At 45.8% G+C, this 26,353-nt stretch overlaps 1 protein-coding gene across 2 annotated transcripts in view; it reads left to right on the plus strand.

The window, feature by feature from the left end:
• TUNAR (TCL1 upstream neural differentiation-associated RNA) overlaps positions 1-21,812 on the plus strand; it is a 49,815-nt gene extending 28,003 nt beyond the window's left edge. Inside the window, exon 4 of one of the 2 annotated variants that reach the window (XM_054530483.2) lies at positions 18,533-21,812. In XM_054530483.2, coding sequence (XP_054386458.1) covers positions 18,572-18,718 — 147 coding nt within the window. In that variant the 5' untranslated portion in view covers positions 18,533-18,571 and the 3' untranslated portion in view covers positions 18,719-21,812. The remainder of the gene's footprint in view (positions 1-18,532) is intronic. The other variant, XM_054530482.2, reaches the window with a different exon arrangement.
• Positions 21,813-26,353: the final 4,541 nt, after the last annotated feature.

Genomic DNA, 26,353 nt, shown 5'->3' on the forward strand with positions numbered 1-26,353 from the left:
TCTGGGAAAAGGTCACTCTGGCAGACAGACTGAACCCAGGCAAGCAGTCAACATGCAAGGCCTGTGGAGGACGTGCTGGTGATAGGCAGAGCACAGTGGGAGGGAGTGAGAGAGGAAAGGTGGGCCCTGGAAGGATTCAGGAAGGCAGGCAGGCTGACCTCCAGTCCTCAGGAGCACAGCCAAGGCCACCAGGCAGGTGCAGGGCAGACCACTCTCTCTGGCGGGTGAGGGACAGGCATGAAAGTCAGTAGCCCAGGCCAGGGTCACCAAGCAGGTTCCTGGGACAGGAGCTCAGCCAGAGGCCGAGTCCTAAGAGGTGGGCCACACTGTGTACTGGTAAAGCCCAGGTGTCATCCCTGAAACACAGAAGCTGGGGTTCCCAGAACCCAGGGCCCTTGAGGCTCAGCCCCAGAGAGGTGGGGAGCCCCTTCCAGGTCTTGGGCCCTGATTGCTTCTGAGAACCAAGGCAGGTAAGGTCTGCAGAGATAAGTGCAGGAGGTGGAGGGGCTGCCTGGGCTGAGTACCCTGTAGGGCCTGAGTTTATATCCTCTTCCCCTCAGGACACTAGCCTCGGCTGAGGACCTGCGCAGGATGTTCCAGAGATCCCTTCAGTTCTGGGGCTTTCTGTAACCAAAGACTGTCCCAGAGCCTGTCACCAAAAACCAGCTCATTCCACCAGGGCCCTGGAAGCTGTGGTTAAAATCCAGCACTCCTTAGCCTCTGTTCCCTGCATCCTCTAGAGGGATTGATACTAGAGCAAATCCTTAAGTGTGGCTTAGCAAAGGCCTGGTGGTTTGGCCTAGGTGTTTGTGAAATCATTGAATAAGGGACTTAAGCATTACCTCTTTATAAAATTTTGAGCTAATATAGAAGTCGTTTCTGCACCCAGTGGCCCCTCCAGTGAACATCCTATATAACCCGAGTGTAATCAGCAAACCCAGGAAGTTACCAATGTGTAATACCACTAACTCAATTGCACACCGATTCAGATTGCACCAGTTTTCCCACAAATGTCCTTCCGTCCAGGATCCCGTTCCAGATCCCACACTGCTCAGTCACCATGTCTCCTTACTCCCCTCCAATCTGGGGCAGTTCTTCAGTCTTTCTTTGTCTTCCGTGACCCTAACACTTCAGAAGAGCACTTGTCAGCTATTTTCTTAAATGTCCCTCAGTTTAAGTTTGTCTGAAGTTCTTTTTTGGACTGAGGTTGTGCACTTTTGGCAAGAATCCTACAGAGCTGATGTGACCTTCTTGGTGCCCCCTATCAGGATTCATGGTGTGGACATCACTGGTGACATTGACCTCGATCACTGGGTTAAAGGGATGTCTGCCAGGCTTCACTGTAAAGTTACTATCTTTTCTTCGTAGTTGATAAATACCTTGGAGGAAATACTTTGAGACCATGTGAATCTCTTTATCCTCAAACATGAGCTCATTAGTTTTAGCGTCCATCGGTAGATCTTGTCCACAATAATTATTACTGTGGTGATTGCCTACTGGTGATTTTTCTGTTTCTCTCTCTCTTTGTAGTCCTACATTTATTTATTGGAACTCTACCGTAAGAAAGAACTGGTCTTTCTCCCCCATTTATGTATGTGATTATTTATTTATGTCAATGAAAACTCATAGACATTTCTTTTATCCTGTGATTTATAATCTAATCCTGTGGTTATTTATTTTCTTGCTCAAATTATCCCAGCTTTGGCCATTAGAAGTTCCTTCAGGTTTGCTCTTGTGTTTTCAACCAGCCCCTCCACCCCCACCTGTTTTTGGAACACTTCCTTAACTTTCTGGTATCACAAGATGTTCAAGGCTTATCTTGTATGTTCCCTTCCTCAACTCTGGAATCAACCACTTCTCCAAGGAACCCTGGTTCATTTTATTGGAGAATGGCATAGAGAAACCAAGGTTTGGGTGCCAGGTATGTTTATTGCCACTGAGCTATCATTGCTTTTAGGCCTTTTAGGGGACATAGCTGGGAATGACATGGACAGGCACTAATCCACGCATGCACACTCATCTGTATTTCTGTGCCCACCTACCTGGATGTATATTAAAAACCACGTGTTTATACTGGTCTCTCTAATTCTAGTCCAGCATCACAAGGCTCATTTTAACTTTTTCCCTTTCCTGCAATTTTTTTTCCCAACAGCAAGAAACTCAGCTTTTGTCAGCTAAAATATACTTATTTAATTCTAGTATACACTAAAGTAGTTTCAGATTTATTAACCCATGTCCCCATGAGAAGCACATTTACCCAATTACTGAGTAGGTGATAGCGTTTGTGTACAGTCTTTTTGTCCTCAGCCTTACACTATCCAATCAAAATACTGTTTTCCAAAATTACTTAGGTGAGTTATTTTCTTTCCCACCCCCTTCAGGGTGGTAATACTATTTATTTGTAATAGTTTGGTCCACTTATTAATGTTTACATTCCATTTTGGGTTTCCTTCCAGTCTTGGTAGGTTTGAATTGTTTTGTGTGGACATATGAAAGACATGCTAAACATCGCAATGCTCCTGAGTCAAATCTATAGCAAAAGATACACTCAGAGAAGCATCACTTCCTCCCCATCCTCGCCATCGTGATCCTACCCCCTCTTCTCTGCATCCCTTTCTCTCCTACCTCCTCTAGGGAACCAGTCTCTTTAATTTCTAGTTTACCCTTCCTATATTTCTTTTGCACAAGTGAGCAGATGCATGCATGCATTTTTGTAGCCCCTTTCTTCCATGAGGTGTAGCATACTGTTGTATGTTACGTGTCTGTAGCATGCACTTTCACACTTTGCTTTTCTAAGTCAACATTGGGTCCTTGAAATCTCTCCAAGTCCATTCATAGGGTCCTTCCTCCTTCCTTTTTGCCACCACATCGTACTCTGTGTGGACGTGCCATGGTTTATTCAGCCCTTCTCCTATATCTGAGTATTTAGGTTGCTTTTCGTATTTTTGCATTTATAAATGATGCTGCAGTGGATGAACTTGCATGTGTGTTTTTGTAGCATTGGAGGTTATCTTCAGGGTAGAGTCCAAGAAATGGAGTTGCATAGTTGGAAGGGAAATGTATATGTGGTTTTGTTAAGTGTTGCCAATTTTGTTTCCAGAAAGCTTTGCCTTTAAGAGTTGGAAAATACTTGTTTCTTGTTGGAAGTCAATGGTAAGCGTAAGGGGCAAGGTGGGGGTATTGCTACTCTTGTTACGGGATCCTTAGGACGTTGCTTTTCTGGCCAGAAATCTCTGTGGCCAGTGGTGCCTTTGCCCAAGTTCTCGTCCAGCATCCAGGAAGAATGAGGTGTGCAGACAAGTGGAGAGTGAGCAAGATGAAGAGGTGCTTTACTGAGTGGTACGACAGCTCAGAAGAGATCTGCAATGGGTAGCTCCTCTCTGTAGGCAGGTCATCCCATTGAGTGTACAGCTCTCAGCAAAGAAGAGGCCCCTGGAGTGAGTGGCTCCTTTATGCCAGCAGGTCGTCCCACCATTTCTGCAGCTCTCAGCAGAGAGGAGGCCCTGAAGAGGGTGACTCCTCTTTGCAGCTGAGTCTCAACATCTGTGCAGATCTCTGAAGCCCTCAGTAGAGAGGATAGATCCTCTCTGCAGCTGGTCCTCCTGTGGTCTGTCTGTCCTCTCTGACCTCTGCCCTGCTCCAGCTGAACCTGGGGCTTTTACGGACCTCAGAGGAGAGGAAGTGTGTGCCAGTTCGTCCATGGGCAGCCATGGGTGGGCCTGGAAAAGGCACCACAAGTCCCCAGTTTGATCTGCAGGACTGGCAGCCTGGCCCCCAGCCTTCAGGCCCTCCCTGGCCTTAAGGTGGAGCCTTCCTAGGGACCCGCCTGCTTCTGCTCAGGAATCTGTCTGCCTCCTGATGCTGTTCATGGCACCCGGGCTTGGCCCCCAGTTTTCTCCGAAATCAGAGCAGATGCCAACAGCAGGGTGAAGTCAGACAGTGGGGAAGAGGCACTTCCAAGGCTGTGAGGGCAGGGATGACTTCCCAGGTCCCCAAGAGTGCAGGGAGGCCTGAGTCTGCAGCCATGGTTTGGGCAGCTGCAGCTGCACCCAGTGGGGTGGGGCTCCTGCCTACTCAGCCGCTCCAGACGATCTGCCACTGCCATCACTCTGATGGAGGCTCTTTCTCACCAGGCAACGATCTGTCAGGCAAAGTGCATCCTCCCATCTGTCCTCTTAGCATCGAGGAAGGGCAGATGCTGGTCTCTCCCTGACAGCTTACTGAGGGCTCTCATATACACTGCCTCGTTTTGTTCTCTAACAACCTCATGAAGAATCTGGGCTTACTCTACTGTTGGCTCCATTTTAAAGGCAAGGAAACTGAGGCTAAGAGAAGTTAAGAGATTTTCCCTTGGTCACAGAGTTAACTGGGATTACAAGAGTCTCAAAATCAGTTTTCTCAGATTATGGCCTTCTTCCCCTCTCCATGTACACTATTGGAGCCATAAGAGGCCTTGGCTATCACCCAGTTTGAGCCCATCATGAATCCATTACAGGTGAGGACCAGAGAGGGAAGTTGATGTATTTTAGGTGACACAGCTCAGTGAGGGCCATACCTGGAACCCAAATCCCTGGGTCCTTCCCCTACTCCCCGTTACTCCTGGGAATTGGAGGTAGAGTCCCCCTGGCAAGTGGGGTCCATGGCCCAGTGGAAGTGGCAGGCAGGCGGGGGGGTGACGTTGCTGGGCTGGAGGTCTGCACCACAGGCCTGCGTCTCATCTCCACTGTTGAAGCATCCTTTCCTCAGAGATACCTGATGACTTGGGTTCCTCAGGGAAGTCTAGACTAACAGAATTAACTTTTCCCACAACTGAAGAACGTGTTCTTGTTGAGCAAAGGAAATACTGATTAATTTACCCTTAAGTGTCAGTACAGGGAGCTGTTTTTTCTCTCTTTAGATCAGTATTTAAACTTTTCTCACTCAACACACAGTAAACTAATCCTCCTCTCCATCAGACTTCAGGGGGAGAAAGAAAATAAACAAGGTTATCCTTGCTGCCATCTCTTTTTTTTGTTTTTGTTTTTTGTTTTTGAGATGGAGTCTCTCTTTGTCACCCAGGCTGGGGTGCAGTGGCACGATCTCGACTCACTGCAACCTCCTCCTCCTGGGTTCAAGCGATTTTCCTGCCTCAGCCTCCCGAGTAGCTGGGACTTCGGGCACCCGCCACCATGCCTGGCTAATTTTTTGTATTTTTAGTAAAGACGGGGTTTCACCATGTTAGCCAGGATGGTCTCGATCTCCTGACCTCGTAATCTGCCCGCCTCGGCCTCCCAAAGTGCTGGGATTACAGGCATGAGCCACCGCGCCCGGCTGCTGCCATCTCTTTATAGGGAAATCCAGCTAGGCGGGCTGGGCTAGGCTGTCCCTACCCCCCCATCTCAGCTGCCTCTCAGAGTGAGCCAGTGCATGCACTCACTCTCAGTACTGAACACCGTGGCTGCCCCAGGCCAGGGCAGGGGCCAGAGGACATAGAGGTGAATCAGACCCACCCAGGCTTGTCCCTCCAAAGGAGCTCAGTTTAGTGGGGAAAGACCCAAATCAAGAGATCGTCACAGGATAGGGCAGGAGTTGCCCAGACATCTGAAGACAGGGTCCTGGGAAATGCTACCAATGGAATCGAGCCTCAAAGGGGCAGCAGTAGTTATCCAAGCCAGGAAGAGCATGTGAACAAACGCACAGGGGTTAGAGCCCCAGCAGGCGGTGGTGGGACTGGAATGTGGTGGGCATTTGAGGGCAGGCAGGACATGGGCAATACCTGGGAGTCATGTCGGCTGCATGATTTAAATCGCAACTCAGTTTATGATTATTTCTTTATTTTTTTCACTGCCATATCCCTAGTACCTGCAGACTTCCTGGAGTGTTGCAGAGCTTCACTAATTATTTAAGTCTCAATTCCTTTTCTCTAAAATGCAGATAATGCTTATTTTTGTCTGTGCTGTCGCTGTGTCTCTAGAATAGGGTCTTGGCTGGGCATGGTGGCTCATGCCTGTAATCCCAACATTTGGTGGAGGTGGGCAGATCACTTGAGCCCAAGAGTTTGAGACCAGCCTGGGCAGCAGAGTGAGACCTCATCTCTAAAAAACAAAATAGAATGGGGCCAGCATAGATTAAATACTAAGTAAATATTTGTTGAGTGGGTGAATGGATGGAGGAACTGTGTATTTACTAATTAGTAGCTATGACTTTTATCGTCATGTGTGGCTGGATAGTAGCTACTGGCCCTATCATGACAGATATCAAGTACAAAGCTAGATCCAGCAACATCTTGGCAATTAGGGAGGGGAAGCACTGTAAGTAATACTAATCATTGTGAACCTCCGTTGATCAGACTAAATGCTTTACAGATATTTTATCTCTTCACTGGTTCTTTGGAACTCCTGGGAGTAATTCCTATCACCAGGGATGGCCTGGCTGCCGTCTCCCTTGAGTGGCTGTCTGATGACAGCCGGGCCGTTCTATGGCTGCCTGTGCTGGGCATGGGCGTGTGTGGAGGAGCTTGTCCTTTGGAAAACCCTTGCCCAGCCCCTGACAAAGACCTTGCCTGGGTTCAGACTCTGTCACTCAGAGGCTCCCAACTCATTTCCTGAAAGCCTGGAAGGCAGCTGTGGAATGTTGCCAGAGCTGGCGGCCACCCTGTCCAGACATTTAGTCCTGGAGAGCCGGTTACCCATTTTACTTACTGTGGTTTGATTTTAGGAGCCAAGTGAATTTCAAAAATTTAATATAAAGTATCCAATGCATACAAGAGTATACATAGTGTATATGTGTGATTGAAAAAATAAACAGGAATTGAACATGCATGTACCCATTGCATCTAATGAATAAATTCCACACGTGCCTTGCATGACTTACAAGGGCCTCTGTTCTAGTCCCCGCTTCCCCCTCCAGCCTCAGCTCTTAGGACAACCCCCTCACCATGCTGCTGCGCCAGCCCTACTCGACGTAGTATTCCTCACTTCCACATTTTCTTCACATCTGCCAGTCCCTTGCCTTGGTGCCCTTCTCCCACCATCAGCTGAGATGGTCCTACTGGCCTTTGATGTGTCAGCTCAGACCTCCTATCTTCTGGAGACAGTTCACTGCATGCCCTCTCTGCATTGCCCTGGGCCCTCATCACCATAGTGATCAATTTTTGTTTTCCGTTCACTGGCCCGTGAGCTCATTGAGGTCCAGAGCCCTTGTCTTCCATTTGTATATGCCCATTGTTATGGGCGGCTGTGTTTTAGGTGACCACTGAGGTCTCTTCTTGGAGGGGAGAAGTTGATGCTTCCTCTGTGCTCTGGCCTCATCTGCTAGATTTGTCAGACAGCTATGCTAAATTTCCAGGCAGGAGCTTGCCCTTGTAGATAGGATCAGCGTGAACCTTCCCCGCTCCAAAATATGGAAATGTTCTCAAGATGGAGAAACACTCAGAGTTACAGTTGAGCCTGAGCCACTCCATTGAAAGCAGCCAGCAAGTAATGGAAAAAATTTGGATAGAATAATCCCTGTCTTCCTTTTCTGGAATGTCTGGTACCTTTTAGCACATCAGGGAGCAAAGATTTAGTTCTGAGACTGGCATTATTTTGACAAACAAGTTGGTACTAGAATTAAACGACCCAAAAGCCAACTCCCATTCAGCCTGAACATCTCTGCTGTATTGTAGAAAGGCTGTCAGAACCTCCTTCATTTGTCATTTTTCACATACAGCAACGACCCCTTTTGGTTTTCAAATTCCAGCCTCTCAAGCAGAGAGATACTGACACGAAGATTTCTCCTTGCACGCTGGCATTGTTCTTGTCACTTGGCTGGTGAGGTTCTTCGAGGATTGTTGGAAAACAGAAGCACTCGTAGTCTTCGTAGTTTTATTTATTTATATATTGATTGCTTTGAATGTGATAAAAGTAAATTAACATAATCAACTATGTTATAGAACATTTCTGAATTTTTCCCCCAGCATGTTTTTCCTAAACAAGTAAGTTTTTAAAAATCTTACATGCACTATATTGTACTTTGTATTTTTATTTTAGTCCCCATAATCATGTTGAATTTATGTGATCACTGATTTTATTTAATATGGAAAAGCAAATTTCTTCTTAAATTTACATTACCTAATATTCTCACTGGCTACGTTCTGCATTCCACACTGCCTTTTATTGTAATATTGTCTAAATAGATGCAGAAAAATGGAATTTTCTCTATTAAAGTATTTTACATTTGAAATATAAAAGAACTAGATAACAGTTTTCTATTCAAATGTGTTTATTTTAACATTGTTTGGTTAAAAAAGATAGATGAAGTTCCAATCAACCACTTTTTCCCCCCTGAAATTTCAAGATAATGCTGTATTAACTTTTCTAGATCTAACACTAGCTTATCCTTCCCTGTTACAAAATTGAACTTACTGAGAAAATATTCCCATCATTAACAAAAATAAACTATTTAATAAAAAAATTATTTGCAGTCATAAGTAGAACTGAATTTTAATATCCTGTGTTTTTCCCCTTACCACATTGTGGGCATCTTCCTTTTTTTCTTTTTTTTTCTTTTTTTGAGAGGGAGTCTCGCTCTCTCGCCCAGGCCAGAGTGCAGTGGCATGATCTCAGCTCACTGCAAGCTCCACCTCCCGGGTTGACGCCATTCTCCTGCCTCAGCCTCCCGAGTAGCTGGGACTACAGGTGCCTGCCACCACACCTGGCTAATTCTTTTGTATTTTTAGTAGAGACGGGGTTTCACCGTGTTAGCCAGGATGGTCTCGATCTCCTGACCTTGTGATCTGCCCGCCTCGGCCTCCCAAAGTGCTGGGATTACAGGTGTGAGCCACCGCGCCCGGCTGGGCATCTTCCTTTTTTTACCTCATGGTCTTTGTCACCATCATTTTCTTTCTTTCTTTCTTTCTTTTTTTTTTTAAATTCTACTTTAAGTTCTGGGATACATGTGCAGAACCTGCAGGTTTGTTAAATAGGTATACATGTACCATGGTGGTTTGCTGCACCTATCAACCCATCATCTAGGTTTTAAGCCCCGCATGCATTAGGTATTTGTCTTAATGCTCTCCCTCCCCTTGTCCCCCACCCCCCGATGGGCTCCAGTGTGTGATGTTCCCCTCCCTGTGTCCATGTGTTCTCATTGTTCAACTCCCACTTACGAGTGAGAACATGCAGTGTTTGGTTTTCTGTTCCTGTGTTAGTTTGCTGAGAATGGTCACCATCACTTTCAGCTGCCAGGTAATGCATCAGTGAGTCGTAATCACACGAATTTTTCATTCCCCAATTTACTATTGATCACTGAGTGGCTTGGCAAGGGACAAACTCCATTTCTTAGAATTGGCTCTGAGAAATTGGTCTACAGAAGTAATAAAGAGGAAACCTCACCAGCAAATAGAGGCTGCAGAAAGTGCCAGGACCCAGCATCTTGGATATTGCTCAGCCATGGTCTGTCCAGCAGGGTCACTAACCTAGAGACCTCTTAAGTCCTAGATGGACTGGACTTGTTTTTTTTTTTTTTTTTTATTTGAGACAGAGTCTCACTCTGTCACCAGGCTGGAGTGCAGTGGCACGATCTCGGCTCACTGCAACCTCCACCTCCCAGGTTCAAGCGATTATCCTGCCTCAGCCTCCTGAGTAGCTGGGACTACAGGTGCGGGCCACCACACCCAGCTAATTTTTGTATTTATAGTAGAGACGGGATTTCACCATGTTGGTCAGGATGATCTCGATCACTTGACCTTGTGATCTGCCCGCCTTGGCCTCCCGAAGTGCTGGGATTACTGGCGTGAGCCACCGTGCCCGGCCCCTAGGTGGACCTTATAGCAACCTTGGATAAATATGGGCCAGAGGAGAAGGCAAACAGTAACCGATTGACAGCCTTGGAAGAGTGCTAATGAACTAGTTGGTATTAAGCTGGAAACCTAGTCAAAAACTGGAAGGTGAGTAACTGTATGGAGAGTGTGCACATCCAGTGTGTGGATGATCTGAAGCTGGGAGGACAGTGACTGTGTAGGAAGACAGTCATCTAGGAGCCAAGGCAAACTCAACAGATTGGCACAGTGGGCAGAGGTCAGCCCCCTGGACTGTAATGTAAATACTAAGTCCTATTCTTGGGTTAAAAATGCTCACCTTCCACAAACAGGGAGCAATGTGATTTTGCAGCATCATGAGTCACGGCATGGTGTGGTGGCCCCAAAGTGAAGTGGTTCTTATTAGCATCCATGGATGTGCCACATCCAGGAGGGAGAGGACAAACCTGCCCAGTTTGGGCTGAAAAAACTTTCCCTTATGTTTTCCTTATGCATGCTGTGATTTTAGGGTGGGCCTTCCCAGGAGAAGGGATCATGATTAGGAGTGGCTATGTGGACAAATAGGGAACAGAAGGTGCTTAGCTGGACAAAAGGCTTGTGAAGTCATGAGAATGAGCCTCTGTCATCATCATTGTCATCATCATCATCAATCATCATCATCACCACTTAATCATAGTGGCTGCCATTCATCAAGCTAGGAGACTTACAACTAATGTCTTTAATCCTACAAGCTACTATTATCCCTACTTTATAGGTGAGGAAACTGAAGCTCAGAGAGATGAAGCAGCTTGCCCCAGTCACATAGCTGATAAACCACTGAGACAAGATTGGATCCTAGCTATATCTGAAGCCAGAGCTGTCGTTCCTTCAGTATCAATTTTTCAAAAACCGTGGTGCTCCCTTGCAGAGGATAATAAGGACTTGCTTTTGTTTAGTTCCTGGTTATAAAAGTAGTTCCAGTGGGTGCAAGCTAAGCGAGAATATTTTGTTTTAAAGCAAAGGGCTTTCCTGACTGAGCTGTCAGCAGGTAGAATATACTTCCTGAGAGGTGGTAAACTCTAGAATGATAGGAAGTCTTCAAGAGGAGGCTTGGTTAGCACTGTGTGTTCTTCTAGGGGGAGCTCAAAGAAGCCAACAAAGTAAACGAATACCCCTTCTGTACAAGTAAAAGCTCTGGTTGCATGCAACAGATAATGGTAAGAAATGGGTTCCAACTGCCTTAAGCAAAAACACTGTTTTTTGCAGGGATATGGGGTAGTTCATGGGATAGAAGAAAATGGTGAGCTGAGCTTTAAAAAGGGCAAAAGTCAGCCTAGCTCCAGGCATCCAGGCGGCAGCAGCTAATGGAACCTCATTTCAGCACCGTGGCTAGGATGAGTCAGTGTTTACCGTTAACCCACCTGCTATCACCCTACCTAAGACTAAGCTCCAGAGACAGAGCATCTTATAGGCTTAGCCAGGATCCAGACCCATCCCCATGGCAGCTTGATTTACAGCCTCCATTGGGAAGGGTAATTTTCCAAAGGAAAATCGAGACACTGATACTCAAAGAAAAACTATGAATGCTGGGCAGGCCCAGTGAGCCATGACCTCAGTACCTTCTATCCCTGACCGGCTGGGATTCCACACTGAACCCTGAGTCCCCCTGCAGGGCTCTCCCTAGCTGCCCTGCAGCCTCTAGGCCCAGGCCACACACGGCACTGTGTCACTGTATACTCGTGGTTTATTATCCAAGACATGCATCCTAATTAAGCAAATGATTAAAAACTCTCAAGTGTGCTCATCGGAAGCAGCCCGGCAGAGGACTGGCTTGCTGGGAACTGTGCTTGAAAGTGAGTTGCCCATCCCTTAGCACAGTAGGGGTGCTGATGAGGAGCACTCTGTCTTTCCAGAAAAGTGGCTCCCTTCCTGGTTACCATGCAGGGCTTCTTTTGGCATTCAGCACAGCACTTAATATACCCAGTCTTTAAAACCCTGTGTTTTTTTAAAAAAATTGTTTTGGCTAATTAATTTGTTTTAATATCAGTATTGTTTTATTGTTAATTATGCAGTTAACTAGTAAGTATTAAATCACTAATTAACTTATTAAGTATGGAATAAATATGAGAAGCATATTTAGAATGTAAGTATAAAGAGCAAGTGCTCATGTACCCACCACCAGCTTGAGAAATATTACCAGGGCTTAGAGAGTCCTGAGCATCCTCTCCATCCTGTCCACTTAGTGGGAACCACTACGTCGGCTTTGGGATTATTAGTCTCTCGTTTTTCTTTGTGTTTTTATCACACTTGTATCTCCATATGAAATATTGTTAGAATCTCCTTGTTTCTGAACTTCCCACATAAGTGGGAACATCCTTTCTGTGGTCTTTTGCAACGTGCTTTTTCACTAGATATTGTATTTGCAATTCATCCATGCGATGGCACGTTCCAGCATTTCATTTTTTCCTCGACGCTGTGTGTTTTTCCAGCATGAGAACGTACAACAGTAGATCCAGGCCACTGTGGATGGCCATTGATGCTGGGTCCAGCATTTCGCTTATGCTGACATTGCTGTCTTTAAATGCTCTTATCCATGTACCCTGCTGCTCATTTGCAGGTGTACTCGGTGTGTATCTCAAGGTGGCATGGCTGGGTCACTGGGGTGTGAGTATGTTTGGCTTTACAAGATAATGCCATCCTGTTTTCCAAAGCGACAGTATCCACTGATACTCCTGCAGTAGGTATCTGAGAGTCCCTGCTACCCTACAGACTCTGTCAGTGTTCGGTGGTCTTGTCAGATGTTTTAGTTCTTGCCAATCTGATGACTGTTTGATGGTAGCTCACTGTGTTTCAATGGGCATTTCTCTGATACTGAGGTTTAGCTTCTTTACGGCTGTTTACTCTTTTGTAAACCATGCCTGGACATGGTTTTGCCCAGTTTTCTACTGGATATTTATCATTTTCTTACTCATTTGAGACTAGAATGATGTATAGTGTATATCCCAGTTTGTGGCTTAACTTTTCACTTTTGATGATATTTTATTTTTTTGATAAACAGATATTGAATTTGAGGTCATCGAATTTCATAATTTTCCTTATAGTTTGAGCTTTTATGTCTTGTTAAGATATCCTTCTCTACCCCAAGGTCACACAGATACTCCTTTATATTGCCTTATAAAAGTTTTGAAGTGTTCTCTTTCTATCCTTATCTATAATCCATCTGGAACTGATGAACTACTGGTTTGACTTCATTTATTTTTTCATACAGATACTTAGTTATTCCAACACTGCTCATCAAAGACCCATTTTCCCCTGTGGATCAGCAGTGTCCATGTGTGTGTGACTTTGTTTTTGTTTCTTTGGCCTATTTGTCTAAGGCTTGTATAAGCCTTAGACCTAAGACATATTGATGCCCTATGAGGCAGATCTCCCTACCTTATTCTTTAGTAAACATCTTGGCTGTTATTATCCATTTGCTCTTTGATATACATTTTAGAACCTACTTGTCAAATATCACCAAAAACCTCATAGACAGTTTGACTGGAACTGCAACAAACCTATAGAACACTTTAGGAAAAACTGATGTTTTTAGGATATTGAATCTTGCATATTGAATCTAGCATTCCATGAAGATGGTATGTCTTCTTTTTCGTGTTGGTCTGCTTTTATGTCTTTCAGTAAAGTTTTACAGTATTCTTCATCAGAATTTCACACATCTTTATTAGGTTTATTTCTGGGCACTTTATATTTCAGATACTATTGTGAATACTGTTTTTTAGAAATTAACATCTTGATTGAGATATAATTCACAAACTACAAAATTCATCTATTTGAAGTATACAGTTTCATGGCTTTAGTATGTTTAGTGTATTTAGAGTTGTGCAACTGTCACTAAAAATCTAAGTTTAGAATATTGTTATTACTCCAAAAAGAAACGCCTTTACTGTTATCAGCAAATCCCTACTTCCCCCTCCACCCAGCCCCTGGCAGGAAGAAATGAGTAAATGATTGAGTGGATAAATGAATGTATAACCTTTAGCAAGCTTTATGTCAGACATTGACTGGCCCCAGCCTTTGCTTGTTATTTTTAATTTTTTTAATTTTATTTTTTAAGTTTTAATTTTTGTGGCTACATAGTGGGTATATATATTTATGGGGTACTTGAGATGTTTTGATACAGGCACACAGTGTGAAATAACACATCATGAAGAATGGGGTATCCATCCCCTCAAGCATCTATTCATTGAGTTGCAAACATTCCCGTTATACTCTCTAATCCATTTTAAATGTGCAGTTATTATTATACTTGTTGCTTATTGTTTCTGTTTTCCTTTCCCATCTCTGTCATTGTTCTGGTTTCTAGGCTAATCTGGATTCTGTGCGTCTCCTCCATCACTGTTCGTCCTCCAGACCCTGGCCAGACAAGTTTTTCCAAAGAAAACAATATTCTAACTACTCCATTTAAGGAAGCCCTCAATAACTCCCCTGGGAATCAAGCCACACTCCCAACGTGTTACCTACAGGGGAATTGAAGTTTCCAAGTTGATGACTTAAGCAACTTGGAAACAAACACTCGAGATGCAACTCTTCTGTGAGTCGGAGGAGGTCTCTTCTAGGTCTTTGTTTGCTTCAGAGTCCTCGGAAAGTAAACACAGCTGACCTGATTATTCCCCTCCACTTCCTCCTGAGTCAGAGTTATCTCGCGATAACTCAGGGAAGAGGCTAAATTAAGCCTTGAAACCAAGCAGCCTCCATGACAGGCACTTTGTTTTGCTTGAGTGACTGTGATGATGGGTCTTTGGTTATAAAGGCAGCACTAATTGCATCTTCTTAAACCAACCCTGGCAATCTATTCCCTGGCCTGCAGAGACTGGGAGATGCCAGGTTGCCCCAGAGCACCCACTCATTCATTCAGCACAATTTTCTTAAGTGCCTGCTCCATGCCCGGCACCACGCTTGGAGGTGGGGATTCAAAAGTCCTTCCTCCAAGGGCTTGCAGTCTTTCTAAGAAGACAGATGATAAACCAGAGACTCCATTAAAGAGATGACTAGTGCTTGGATAGACATCTGTCCAGGGCAGTAAAGGGAGTGGATTTCTAAGGTTCTTACAACTGACTTCTCGTGACTTTGTGCAAAGTTTGAGCCATGGAGTCACCAATATAAAAAGGGGGGATCCACTAATACCTACAAACGAGCAAACAGACACAACCACTTTGAAGAGCTGTTTAGCAGTATCCACTAATGTCAAACATATGCATACCCTGTGCCCGGCAGCTCCTTGTCTAGGTATGTATGTAGTCAATAGGAAATGCACATGTGAATTTTACATTAAAAGAGAAAACTGTAAATACTGAACTGTAGTTAAAACATGCAGCCTGCTGCAGTGTTTACGGGGAAATGAAATAATATCTGCAGTTTATGCCAAGCATGGTGGCTCACACTTGTGATCCCAGCACTTAGGGAAGCTGAGGCAAGAGGATTGCTTGAGCCCGGGAGTTCAAGACCAGCCTAGCAACATAGTGGGACCCAGTCTCTACAAAAAGAAATGTAAAAATTTTAGCTGGGCGTGGTGGTGCACGCTCGTGGTACCAACTGTTCGGGAGGCTGAGGCAGGAGGATCACTTGAGCCCAGGAGGTCAAGGATACAGTGAGCCGTGATCACCCCACTGTACTCCAGCCTGGGCAAAAGAACAAGAGCCTGTCTCAATAATAATAATAATAGTAATAATGATACATGTAGTTTAAAATGCACCCAAAAAAGAAGATAGATGAATAAGGAATGGGAAGATGTGTGACAAAGCAAGTATGGGAACATGTTAGTGATGGATTTGAGATGGTGAGTTTATGGGTGCTCACTGTAAAATTCCTTCAAACTTGCTGTATGTTAAAAAACTTCATATGAAATATTGGGAAAGATGTATATATATGCTTGCCCGAAGATATATACAAGAATGTTCATAGCAGTGTTATTCATAATAGCCCCAAACTTGAAGCAGTGAAAATGCCCATCAACCATAGAATAGAGACATAAATTTTGGGTGTAGTGATCCAATGGAATACTGTTCACATATAAGAGTGAATGAGCCACAGCTATACACAACGACGTGGGCAAAGCTCACAAACACAGCGTTGTGAGTAAGAAATCAGACTCAAAAGAGGACATACTGTACGATTCCATTTACGCAGAATTCAAAACCAGGCAAAGCTCATCAATGGTGTTTGTTAGAAGCCACGACAGTGGTTTTCAGGAGGTAGGGATAGTGACTGGATGGGACACTGTGGGAGGCCCCTGGGTGCTGGAAGGCTCTGTTTCTTGATCTTGGTGCTAAACAGATATGAAAATGTATCAAGCTGTACATTTAAACTTTGTGCACTTTGTATGTTTACTATACATCATTAAAAGTATACGAGGGGAGAGAAAGCAGGAAAACTGAACGAATCCAACTAGAAGCTTTCCCTGGCTGAGCTATGGGAGTAGGAACCCACTGTAGGCCTATCTAGTAAACCGCAGTTGTGAAGAATATGAAACTTGCCTTTAGGGTGTTCATTTGTTCACTTATGCACAGTTTCATGTTGCATCAGTTCCTCCATTCTTCACTGATGTGCTTGCCTCTCCTTCATACAGATATTCATTCACATGTACTGTGCTCCGGATCCAGGGCCGCTCTGTAAGGTGCGAGCGACCTAGCACTTTCAGGGGCTCACGTGCACAGAGGGAGGGCATGCAGACATTTCATTTCCCATCTCATTTCACATGCCTGCATTCCTGGATTCCCGTTTGTGATCCTTCCTGGATATGTGCCCTAAGATAGCATTCGAATGAGAGAAACAGAATCAGTAAGATATATATAGGTGTATATAAAGAGATTTATTATATAGAATTGACTCATGTGATTTCGGAGACCAGCAAGTCCTGAGATCCGCAGGGTGAGTCAGCAAGCAGGAGACCCAGGATGGCCAGTGGTGTGGTTCCATCTGAAGCCCTGCAGGCTCAAGGCCCAGGAAGAGCTGCCTGAAAATCGACAGTTCGAGTCCAAAGGCAGGAAAAAGCCATTGTCCCAGCTTGAAGGCAGGCAGGCAGGAGGAATTTGGGGGAATGTCAGCCTTTTCGTTTCATTCGGGCCTTCAGCTGATTGGTCAGTCACCACCCACATTTAGGACAGTCTGATTTCTTCAGTCTCCCAGTTCAAATGTTAATCTCATCCTGACACACACACCCAGAATAACACATGACCAGCTATCTGGGCGTGCATGACCCAGTCAAGCTGACACATAAATTTAACCATCATCAAACCCTGAAGTGTGAAAAGCCTTCTGGCTCTAAAGGCGCAGCCCTCCAATGGAGGAAATGTAGCTATGGGGCTGGCCTGGTGCACATCACATCACAAGTGGACAGGCTGCCACCACCACACACACTGATCCTATTTTACGTATGGTTTGGACCAGCAATTGGTGGGAAAGAAGGCTTTGGCTGCCCAGTCTGCCTCCTGGATGGCCATGTTTTCTGTCTTCGAAAATAAAAAGTTATTTTGATTATTGCAATATATATCATGCATACAAAAAGAGTAGCTGGAAGATATGCCTGCAGTTTAAAGGAACAGTTTAAAGCTTAACAGATGGCAGATTTGACTAGTATCTAAGGCCACTGGTGCCCCTCCCTCATGGCAGCCTGCTCCACTCTTGCCTGGAGAAAGCCACTCTCCTGAGTTTTGCACTAGTCACTTTGGTGCCAATCATTCCGTTACTTTTTATGAAGATCAAAGAGCACATCTCTAAAACAATAGATGACTTGGTTTTGCCTGTTTTGAGCCTTTGTAAATCAAATTGTGCTGCACAAATTTGTCTGCCATGTGCTCTTTCCCTCCGCTAAGTGTCTGGGCTTTGTTCTTCCTGTTGCATGTAGTTGTAATTCATTCATTTCACTATCATATAATATTCCATTGTAGAGACTGACCACCACATGTTCATCTGCTCTCCTCTCGGTGCATATCTGGGTAACTTCCAGTTCTCTGCTATGGCAGATGAAGCCCATGGGAGCAGTCCTGTCCACGTCTCCAGGTGCACAGAAGTGAGGCCTTCTCTAGGGTATAACCTGGCAGAGCAGGTGCCCAGTGGTAGAATATGTCTGTTCACTTTTCTAGCTAATGCCAGGAAACTTTCTGGAATGATTGTAGCAATATCTATTTCTACCAGGGATTATAAGAATTTCTCATGGTGCTACTCATCCACACCGTGCATAGACCCTTTACCATCCTGCTTGGTCTCAATGAATCACCTTCCCTGGCTTCCAGCCACCCCTACCCATACCACAGTCAGAGCTTTAGCATGGTAGGACTGTGATGCCCCATACACACTTTGTGGATACTCAGGACAGCATGTTTCTTGCGTGTAACCCAATATGTGAGAGTATGTGAAATTCCCACCACCAGGACAGAGGGCACAGACTTTAGTTTCACTGCAGTGCAGCTGACCCAGTTTCTCCTTCAAGGGAAAGGGGGAAAACCAGCTCAACAAAGTGGGTGATGCTCGGGTAGACTTCTAGGCTTCTCTCTCTGTACCAATGTCAGGACACTCATCTTCTAAACCAATTAGTCGTGTTCTGCCATTTTCCCATGGCCAAGAGTAAGGTGTCCCAAGATAGGATCCTTGTGTGATTTGTCATTCTCCCACCGTGGTCTGACCTGCAAGCAGATCACTACCCACTGCAGATCTGCCTGGCTATGGAGAGCATGCTTATAAATGATCATCTTTTGTGCTGCCTCTTTCCAATTACAGGTTAGCCTGGCAAGGAAAATAAAGACATTTGCAACCAAGATGGTAATCACGAGTGGAAATGATGAAGACAGAGGAGGTCAAGAAAAAGAAAGTAAAGAGGAGAGTGTCTTGGCAATGCTGGGGATTATCGGGACCATTCTGAACCTGATTGTGATCATATTTGTCTACATATACACCACCCTGTGAATGGCCCAGAGCGTCCTCAGAGGCCTCAGAATGGCCAAAGACGGAAGTCCTGCGTGTCGGCGCATCACTGACCAGACCCTGCGAGAACAAGCAGGCTTGACCCACACACACCACCCAATCAAATGCACCTTCAGACTTTACAAAAGGTCACACAAATAGACCGATCCTCCTGCAGAGAGCAGACACTAAAGCACAATGATTCCAATAAAACTCATTCACAGCACTAGGAACTCAACGTCTTTGGCAGGGGGCCCAGAAGAATGCTTGGAAGACCAGCCTCTGACACCATCGGTGAGCGGATGGGTGCAGAAATTCATTATTCCAGATCGCTGACGGATATCACATATTTGAAAAGATGAATAGGGTGGACATGGCTCAGATGTGTGTCTCCCAGGACAAGTGTTTCATCTTCACTTGACGAGCTATTTAGTGGAAAAACCACAGGGGCAGCCCTTTGACAGGCATCCCATTCATCAAAAGTGTCTAACTATTTGATACCGGGGAGATAACTTATTTTTCTTTTTTCATTGGCTTGACATGTGTATCTGTTCATATCAAGGTTTATAAATATATATTTTTAATAAATGTGCTCTATTTTTTAGCATGAACCAAATACTTGGAGAGGCGCTCCCAGATCCATAGAGCTTTCCTTAGTTTTATCTGCTTTGTCCCCTCCTCCCCCAACTGCAGATGTTCTATTGTGGAGCCATTCTAGTCCTTTTGTCTCATCTTGAATCTTTTACTTTTGCGCTCTTGTCCTTTCTCTCTCCTTCTCACTCTCTCTGCCTCTTTGGTCTGAAGGACATTTTCCCATACTGTCAGCCATGGTTTTGGGTGCATGTTTTAAGATTGTCCATTGAGTGGCTTTTTGTTGTTATCTCGGGGCTATAAAATGATTGTGGGCATGCAGACCCTAGATGCACCCTATCTTTACTGAGAATTATGCATGAATAAGGGCTGAGTGATAGATCAGCTTAAAATTAAAAGGACTACCGTTGAGGAAGAAGAGCGTGGCTATATTTGCAGATGAACTTTTGAACAGAATATTCAGCTTCTTACTGGCAGCGTTATTGTTTCATTCTCTTGTGACCACTCGTTTATCAGATTTTGATTTTAGCCATCATGTACCGTGAGAGTTGGGAAGAACAAGGTGGAAAGCTCAGTATTAGGTGCATTACTCCTTCCTTTGCAAGATACCTGGGATCCTCTTCAAAAGCAGGTGGGGTATAAATGACACAAGAACTCCCCCATGAGAGCTCATGGTGGTTCAGGCTATGAGGACAGCCCTGTGACAAGTGACTTTTCAGGGGCATGAGGAGGGGATTTAATGATTGCCCTAAAGGACTGCTGTATTTTTAAAGCCCCTGGTTTACACCCACATGAAGCTACTTCCTCTCTGGCAGGGATGGTTGCATAAAAACAAATTAGCTCCCTTCTCCTGGCTCCCTGAAATGGGCCCTTGCCTGGCTACGGTGGCATGACCTTAAAGAGAGGGTTAGTATTCCTTCTGCCACGCCAGCTGTATTAGTCTGTTTTCACACTGCTGATAAAGACATCCCCAAGACTGGGCAATTTACAAAAGAAAGAGGTTTATTGGACTTACAGTTCCACGTGGCTGAGGAGGCCTCACAACTACGGTGGAAGGTGAAAGGCACGTCTCACATGGTGGCAGACAAGAGAAGTGAACATGTGCAAGGAGACTCCCATTTTTAAAACAGATCTCGTGCGACTTATTCACTATCATGCAAACAGCATGGGAAACCTGCCCCCGTGATTCAGTTACCTCCCACCAGGGCCCTCCCACAACACATGGGTATTCAAGATGAGATTTGGGTGGGGTTACAGCCAAACTCTATCACCAGCCTTGCCCCTGGGCAGAAGCAGCAGCAGTCTGCCTGGCTGGATTCAAATGATTCTGAAGCTTCTAAAGTCTATGCCTCCAGATCTCTCCGTCACCCATGTTATGGTATCTGAAATTCCACCATTAGAGAGTCATTTCTTGGGCTCTGTTAAAGGGACCAGGCTCTTTTATAAAGCAAATGCCCCTGAGAAGCTGGCTCTGGCATTGATTTATCAGGTATCTTCTCTTCCCTGCCAGAAGGAAGGAAGCTAAGGTGCATGTAGGTTGCACTGTGTGCCCAGGCACTGTGCCAGATGCTTTGGATACTTGGAGTCATTGAATTCTCATAGTAACCCTGTGAGAGAGGGAGTCTTTCCCCCACATTGTAGAAGAAGGAAAAAGGGCTCATAGAGGTCAAGAAATGTCCCTGAGATCACATGGCTCCTAGTGGAGTCAGAATCCAAACCCGATGTGTCAGATTCCTTAGCCCTTGGGGGTCCAGAGGCTGCTGAACAAGAAAGGAGGTGGAGAGGAGAGAAAGCTGCAGGAATACCACTGCACACCCTTCTCCCTTCCCTGTAAAAACAACCCTGGGAACTCCCTGGACACTAGCAGAATATCATACACTAAGGACAAGGGATGAGAGGAGGCTGGTTAGAAATAAAGCAGTGTCAGGGGGAAGGAGCTACTCAATAGGCTCTGTGTGATTTTAGAAAGACTGTATGAAAATTCTGAACAGTGAACAGAATAAACAATAAAGGTGCAATGGAAAAAAAATACTCGATGTCTTTTCTTTCAACATTGTGGGATATAAAACATTTCAATGTCTTTCCTTTGCCTATACATAGTGTTTATTTTTTTAAAAAAAAACTGAATGTGGTGCTGTTAAACGGAGACTGTTTTGTGTGGACTATAGAAGCCTCAGTGGTTTTTCAAGTATACGAATTTGAAATGTATTGAGGGGGAAAAGTGCCTTTCCAATCCTCTGTTCCCGGGATGATTCTTCTAAGTTGTCCTAATCCACAGCCTGGAAATAAAGCTGCCTGTTCAATGTTGAACAGAGCAGGGACACCCTTTCCCACAGCTCCGGCATGCCCTGTCTTGTTTCCTTTCTAATTTAGTAGAGACCATGAACACACACTGGGCAAACTCATAGCTTCCCCCAGATCTGAAGCCATCGCGAAGGGACGTGGAAGGGAGAGGCTGGCAGTACCCCTCCATCCTCAACATCTGAGTGAGCCCCGAGCCCAGCCTTGGCCAGCAATAGCAATACCTGAAACAACGCCAGGGCCATCTACTCTACCAAGCACTTTCTACTCATCCTGTTGGGCACAGAACAATCCCATGAGATGTGTGTGTGTGTTTATCCCTACTTTACAAGATGAGGAAAAAAAGCAAATTGACTTTTCTGAAATTGCACAGCCAGAAACCAGCAGAATCAGGTCTTTGCCGCACGTCCACCAGCCGTCAGCACCTTGCCTGGCCCAGGTGGTGTGATGAACCATCTGGCTAGCTCAGTCACGATATACAGATTCCCATCAGCCCTGGCACTTCTTGATCACAATACAGCTGGCCCTGTATTGATCACAATACAACTGGCCTTTCACCTCTCCTCTGGGAAGGCAACTTTGAAAGGCCGGGTCCTAACCCCGGAGGGCCAGCCATGCTGCTGGAAGTGTAGCCTAGTGGTTTGGAGCCACAGGGCACTTGCCCTATGGCCAGAAACCTCCTGGTCCTGAGTCCCATCTCTGCCTCTTTCAGTCTAAGTGATGGCAGGCAGCCCACAAGAACTCTGAGTTTCAGCTTTCCTCATCTGGAAGAGGGGTTAACAACAGTCCCACCTGGAGGAGCTTTGTGAGGATTAAAGGAGCCTGACCAGCTGAAGCTGCCAGCATCACCAGGCCTGGCCCATAGCTCATGCTCAGGTCATGCTAAGCTCCTGCTGCTACATGAAGGCAGTCAGGGAGCCGTTGGGCATACATCTTGGGGGCCCCTCCTGGCCTTGCTCCCTCCAGTCTGCATGGTTCCCTCACCTGCAGGGAGTACCAGAGAGGGGCCTTATGCCAGCAACAGAAAGGGAAGGTCACATGGCAACTCGGTCCTACTCTTCTTGTCTTTTCATAAATCACACACTCATAGTCACAGTCAAAAAAAATTACAATTCTAAAAACTCTATACAAGCACTTTTTAAAATTAAGCTAACTCCCGAATCTCACCACTCAGAAGCAACCACTATTAATATTTAGTGTGTAATTTATAGAGCAGGTGGCTTGTATATCTGTTTGGTGAGTCCATTTTTTCTTGAATTTTGAAATCTCTTTGTCTTTTGGCAGGGCACACTCTTCGGCCACTGCCCCTGTGTCCCCTGCAGTCTTGCAGTGGACAGTTCTCCACATTTCTGTAACTTGGGTCACAAGATGTTCTAGATGACATCCTTGAATGGCCATCCAGACATTGACCTATAAACAGTAGATTGGATATTGTAATTTACAAAAAATGGCCTCATGCTATGAGCATTGCCTCCAAATAATTTTGTCATTGGCAATTATGAATATGCTTCCACATCGATGGATCTATATGGGCAAGCCCTCGTGATGGTTGTTCAGGGTTCTGTGGTTTAGACATACCATCACAAATTCCCCTGTTCTCTTACTGCTGACCCTTAAGGTCATTGTCAGTGTTTTGCTATGAACCATGCAGCTTTGCTCGTTAAAGCATCCCAACCATTGTCCATATCTCCCCCATGATCCCCTAGAGTGGTGTCACGTAGTGTCCTTCACAGCAAGCTTCAAGGACATATCCCTCTTTCCCTCCCTCTCTGCCTCTCCCTCTCCCTCCATCCCTCTCTCCCTCTCCCTCCATTCCTCTCACCCTCTCCCTCCGTCCCTCTCCCTCTGTCCCTCTCTCCCTCTCTCTCCATCCCTCTCTCCCTCTCCCTCCATTCCTCTCACCCTCTCCCTCCGTCCCTCTCCCTCTGTCCCTCTCTCCCTCTCTCTCCATCCCTCTCTCCCTCTCCCTCTCCCTTTCCCTCCATCCCTCTCTCCCTCTCCCTCTCCCTCCATCCGTCTCTCCCTCTCCCTCTCCCTCCGTCCCTCTCTCCCTTTCCCTCTCCCTCTCCCTCTCTATCCCTCTCCCTCTCCCTCTCCCTCCATCCCTCTCTCCTCTCCCTCTCCCTCCATCCTTCTCTCCCTCTCCCTCCCTCTCTGCCTCTCCCTCTCTCTCCCTCTCTCCCTCTCCCTCCATTCCTCTCTCCCTCTGCCCCTCTCTGCCTCCCCCACCTCCCTGCTTCTCCCTCTCCCTCCCTCTCTCTCTGCTTTTCCCTCTCTCTGCCTCCCTCTCTGCCTCTCTCTGTCCCTCCCTCTCTCTCCCTCTCCCTCCCACCCTGTCTCCCTCTCCTTCTGTTCCTCTCTGCCTCTTCCTCTTCTTCCCTCCCTTTCTGCCTCTCCCTCTCCCTCCCTCTCTGCCTCTGTCCCTCTCTTTATTTATCCTTCTTTCTCTTTCCCCTTCCTCCTCCTGTAAATACCAGGGCCTCAGCTCACTTTCCTCTCCTTTAAATGTTGCCACCCCCATGCTTAGCTCAGGGCACCTTCCCACCAGCTGCCTGCAGAGCATGAGAAAGCCCACCCACTTCCCTGTCTCATTGTTCTCCACACCAACAACCCCGTTGGCCATTTAGGCACTTTCCTACCAGTGACTTCATGAGCCCAGACTGGCTAGGAGCATGCCACACATTAGGAAGAGAAAGTTCCAGAAGCCAAATTCCTGATTCCTCTTCCAAAAGAGCTCACCTAGGAGACTTCTGTGGCCTCCATCTCCCTGAAGGCAGGACCCCTATAACAGGACACCTCCAGAAAGATCCCCTTGTGGACCGGGAGACCTTCTGGCACCACTATGCAATGATTCCTCCCTGTCATGGGAAGCAGACGGGATGAACAGACTGTCAGTATTTTCTGTTGTTCATAAACATGTTACATAAAACTGTGAATACTTTTCCCAGAAGATGGGCTACATGTTGCCAGGAGAAGCGAGATTACATAGCTGTAAATTTTCTCTTAAAAGACTCTTTGTTAAGAGCTGTATTTGTTTACTTTCTCCACTTCCATTAGGGAGTAATGAGGAAACTTTTCCAGAATGGGGTAAGAGTCATGGTTGCATGTCTCCATGGGAAAGTAATGGAAGGTCCTCACACCTCCCTCCCTGACACAGCAGCCGCCAGGTACATAGACAGATGCTCAGCTTCAAAGCCAAGACAACCAACACTGTCATCTGCCCCTGACTACCAAGAGGACAGCACAACTCAGCATCCTGTTGGGGCAGCAGAAACATCCCACCTCCCAGCCAAGAGCAGGAAGCAGGGGGGTCATAGCTGAATAGCCCCAAGCATTGTAGTTAATCAAAAATAAGAGGACAGCGCTTTAAACTTGTATCTGTCTCATTGAGACTAAAAGAATCAAAGTTAGAACAAACACAGAGAGGTGAGTCAGCCTTAATTCTGGCAAGATCCAAAGCCTACACTTTATGTCTCCCTTATCTCATCTTTCTCTTAACCAGGAAGGGGTTGTTTCTAGCACGAAAGGCCAAAGGCACAGATTGACTGACCCATCCATGTGGTCCAGCCACAAATCAAAGCTGCCAAGATGCAGACAGGCTGTTTCATCTCTGAGACCTCGAGCCAGGGAAGGTTGATTTCAGGCGCTTCCTCATGAGCTTGCGCATGCCAGAATGAACAGTGTAGCTTCTATTGGAGTGGATATGTGGTTGGCTTGCCTAGCCCCTCAGTCGGCTTCCAGAGAGATTCATAATTCTCAGAACAGAAACCGGGCAGCCTCCACAGTGCGGCGTCCTGCCCACGGTTACCATAACTCTCTTCCCCTTCTTGCCACCCGAGCTTCTGTTGTCCTGACCAAGGTCAGCCATGTTCTTTCTTGTTTTCGTTTTTTCTTTTTTTTTTTTTTTTTTGAGACAAGAGTCTCACACTGCCGTCCAGACTGGAGTGCAATGGTGTGATCTCGGCTCAATACAACCTCCACCTCCCGAGTTCAAGTGATTCTCCTGACTCAGCCTCCCAAGTAGCTGGGGTTACAGGTGCCCACCACCATGCCCGGCTAATTTTTTGTATTTTTAGTAGAGACAGGGTTTCACTATGTTGGCCAAGTTGGTCTCAAACTCCTGACCTCGTGATCTGCCTGCCTCAGCCTCCCAAAGTGCTAGGATTACAGGTATGAGCCACTGCGCCCAGCTGTGGCCATGTTCTTTCTTTGGTAACTTTGTTTTCATTTCTAAAGAGCTCGCTTTAGTGTTTTTAGTTCTAAAGACTATACCATAGAACTTTGGGTTCTGAAGTTCTGAGACTGCCTCAGTATTGAAGAGTTGTGTGAACTCAGCTTCAATTGGCTGTTCTGGTTTGATATTGGCTTGACCACCCAAGCTGCTGATAGTTCTCACCTATCCTATTTTCCTCCAGAAAAGTTGGTGGATAATTCCATTGCCTGTGAGTACTAAAGCAATAAGTGTGTGCAGAAAGCCGATCCTCACTCTTCAAGGGCCACCCCCCCTTTTTTCTGAGGGCCAGGAAGTTATCCAGAAATGGAACTGGGATTCAGAAGCAGAAAACCTGTGTTCAAATCCCAACACTGCCACGTATTGGCTATTGATCTTGGATCACACCCTCAATGTTGCTGAGCCTTCATTTTCTTGTTTTGAGTTTAATAATTCTGGTCTCTCAGTGTTGTGTGGATTACATCTTTATATATCATTTGGGGAACTGAGAAATATGTGCTTCTGCTAGCAGTTAA

The sequence above is a fragment of the Pongo abelii genome, chromosome 15, assembly GCF_028885655.2.
Source record: "Pongo abelii isolate AG06213 chromosome 15, NHGRI_mPonAbe1-v2.0_pri, whole genome shotgun sequence".
Classification (NCBI taxonomy): Eukaryota; Metazoa; Chordata; class Mammalia; order Primates; family Hominidae; genus Pongo; species Pongo abelii.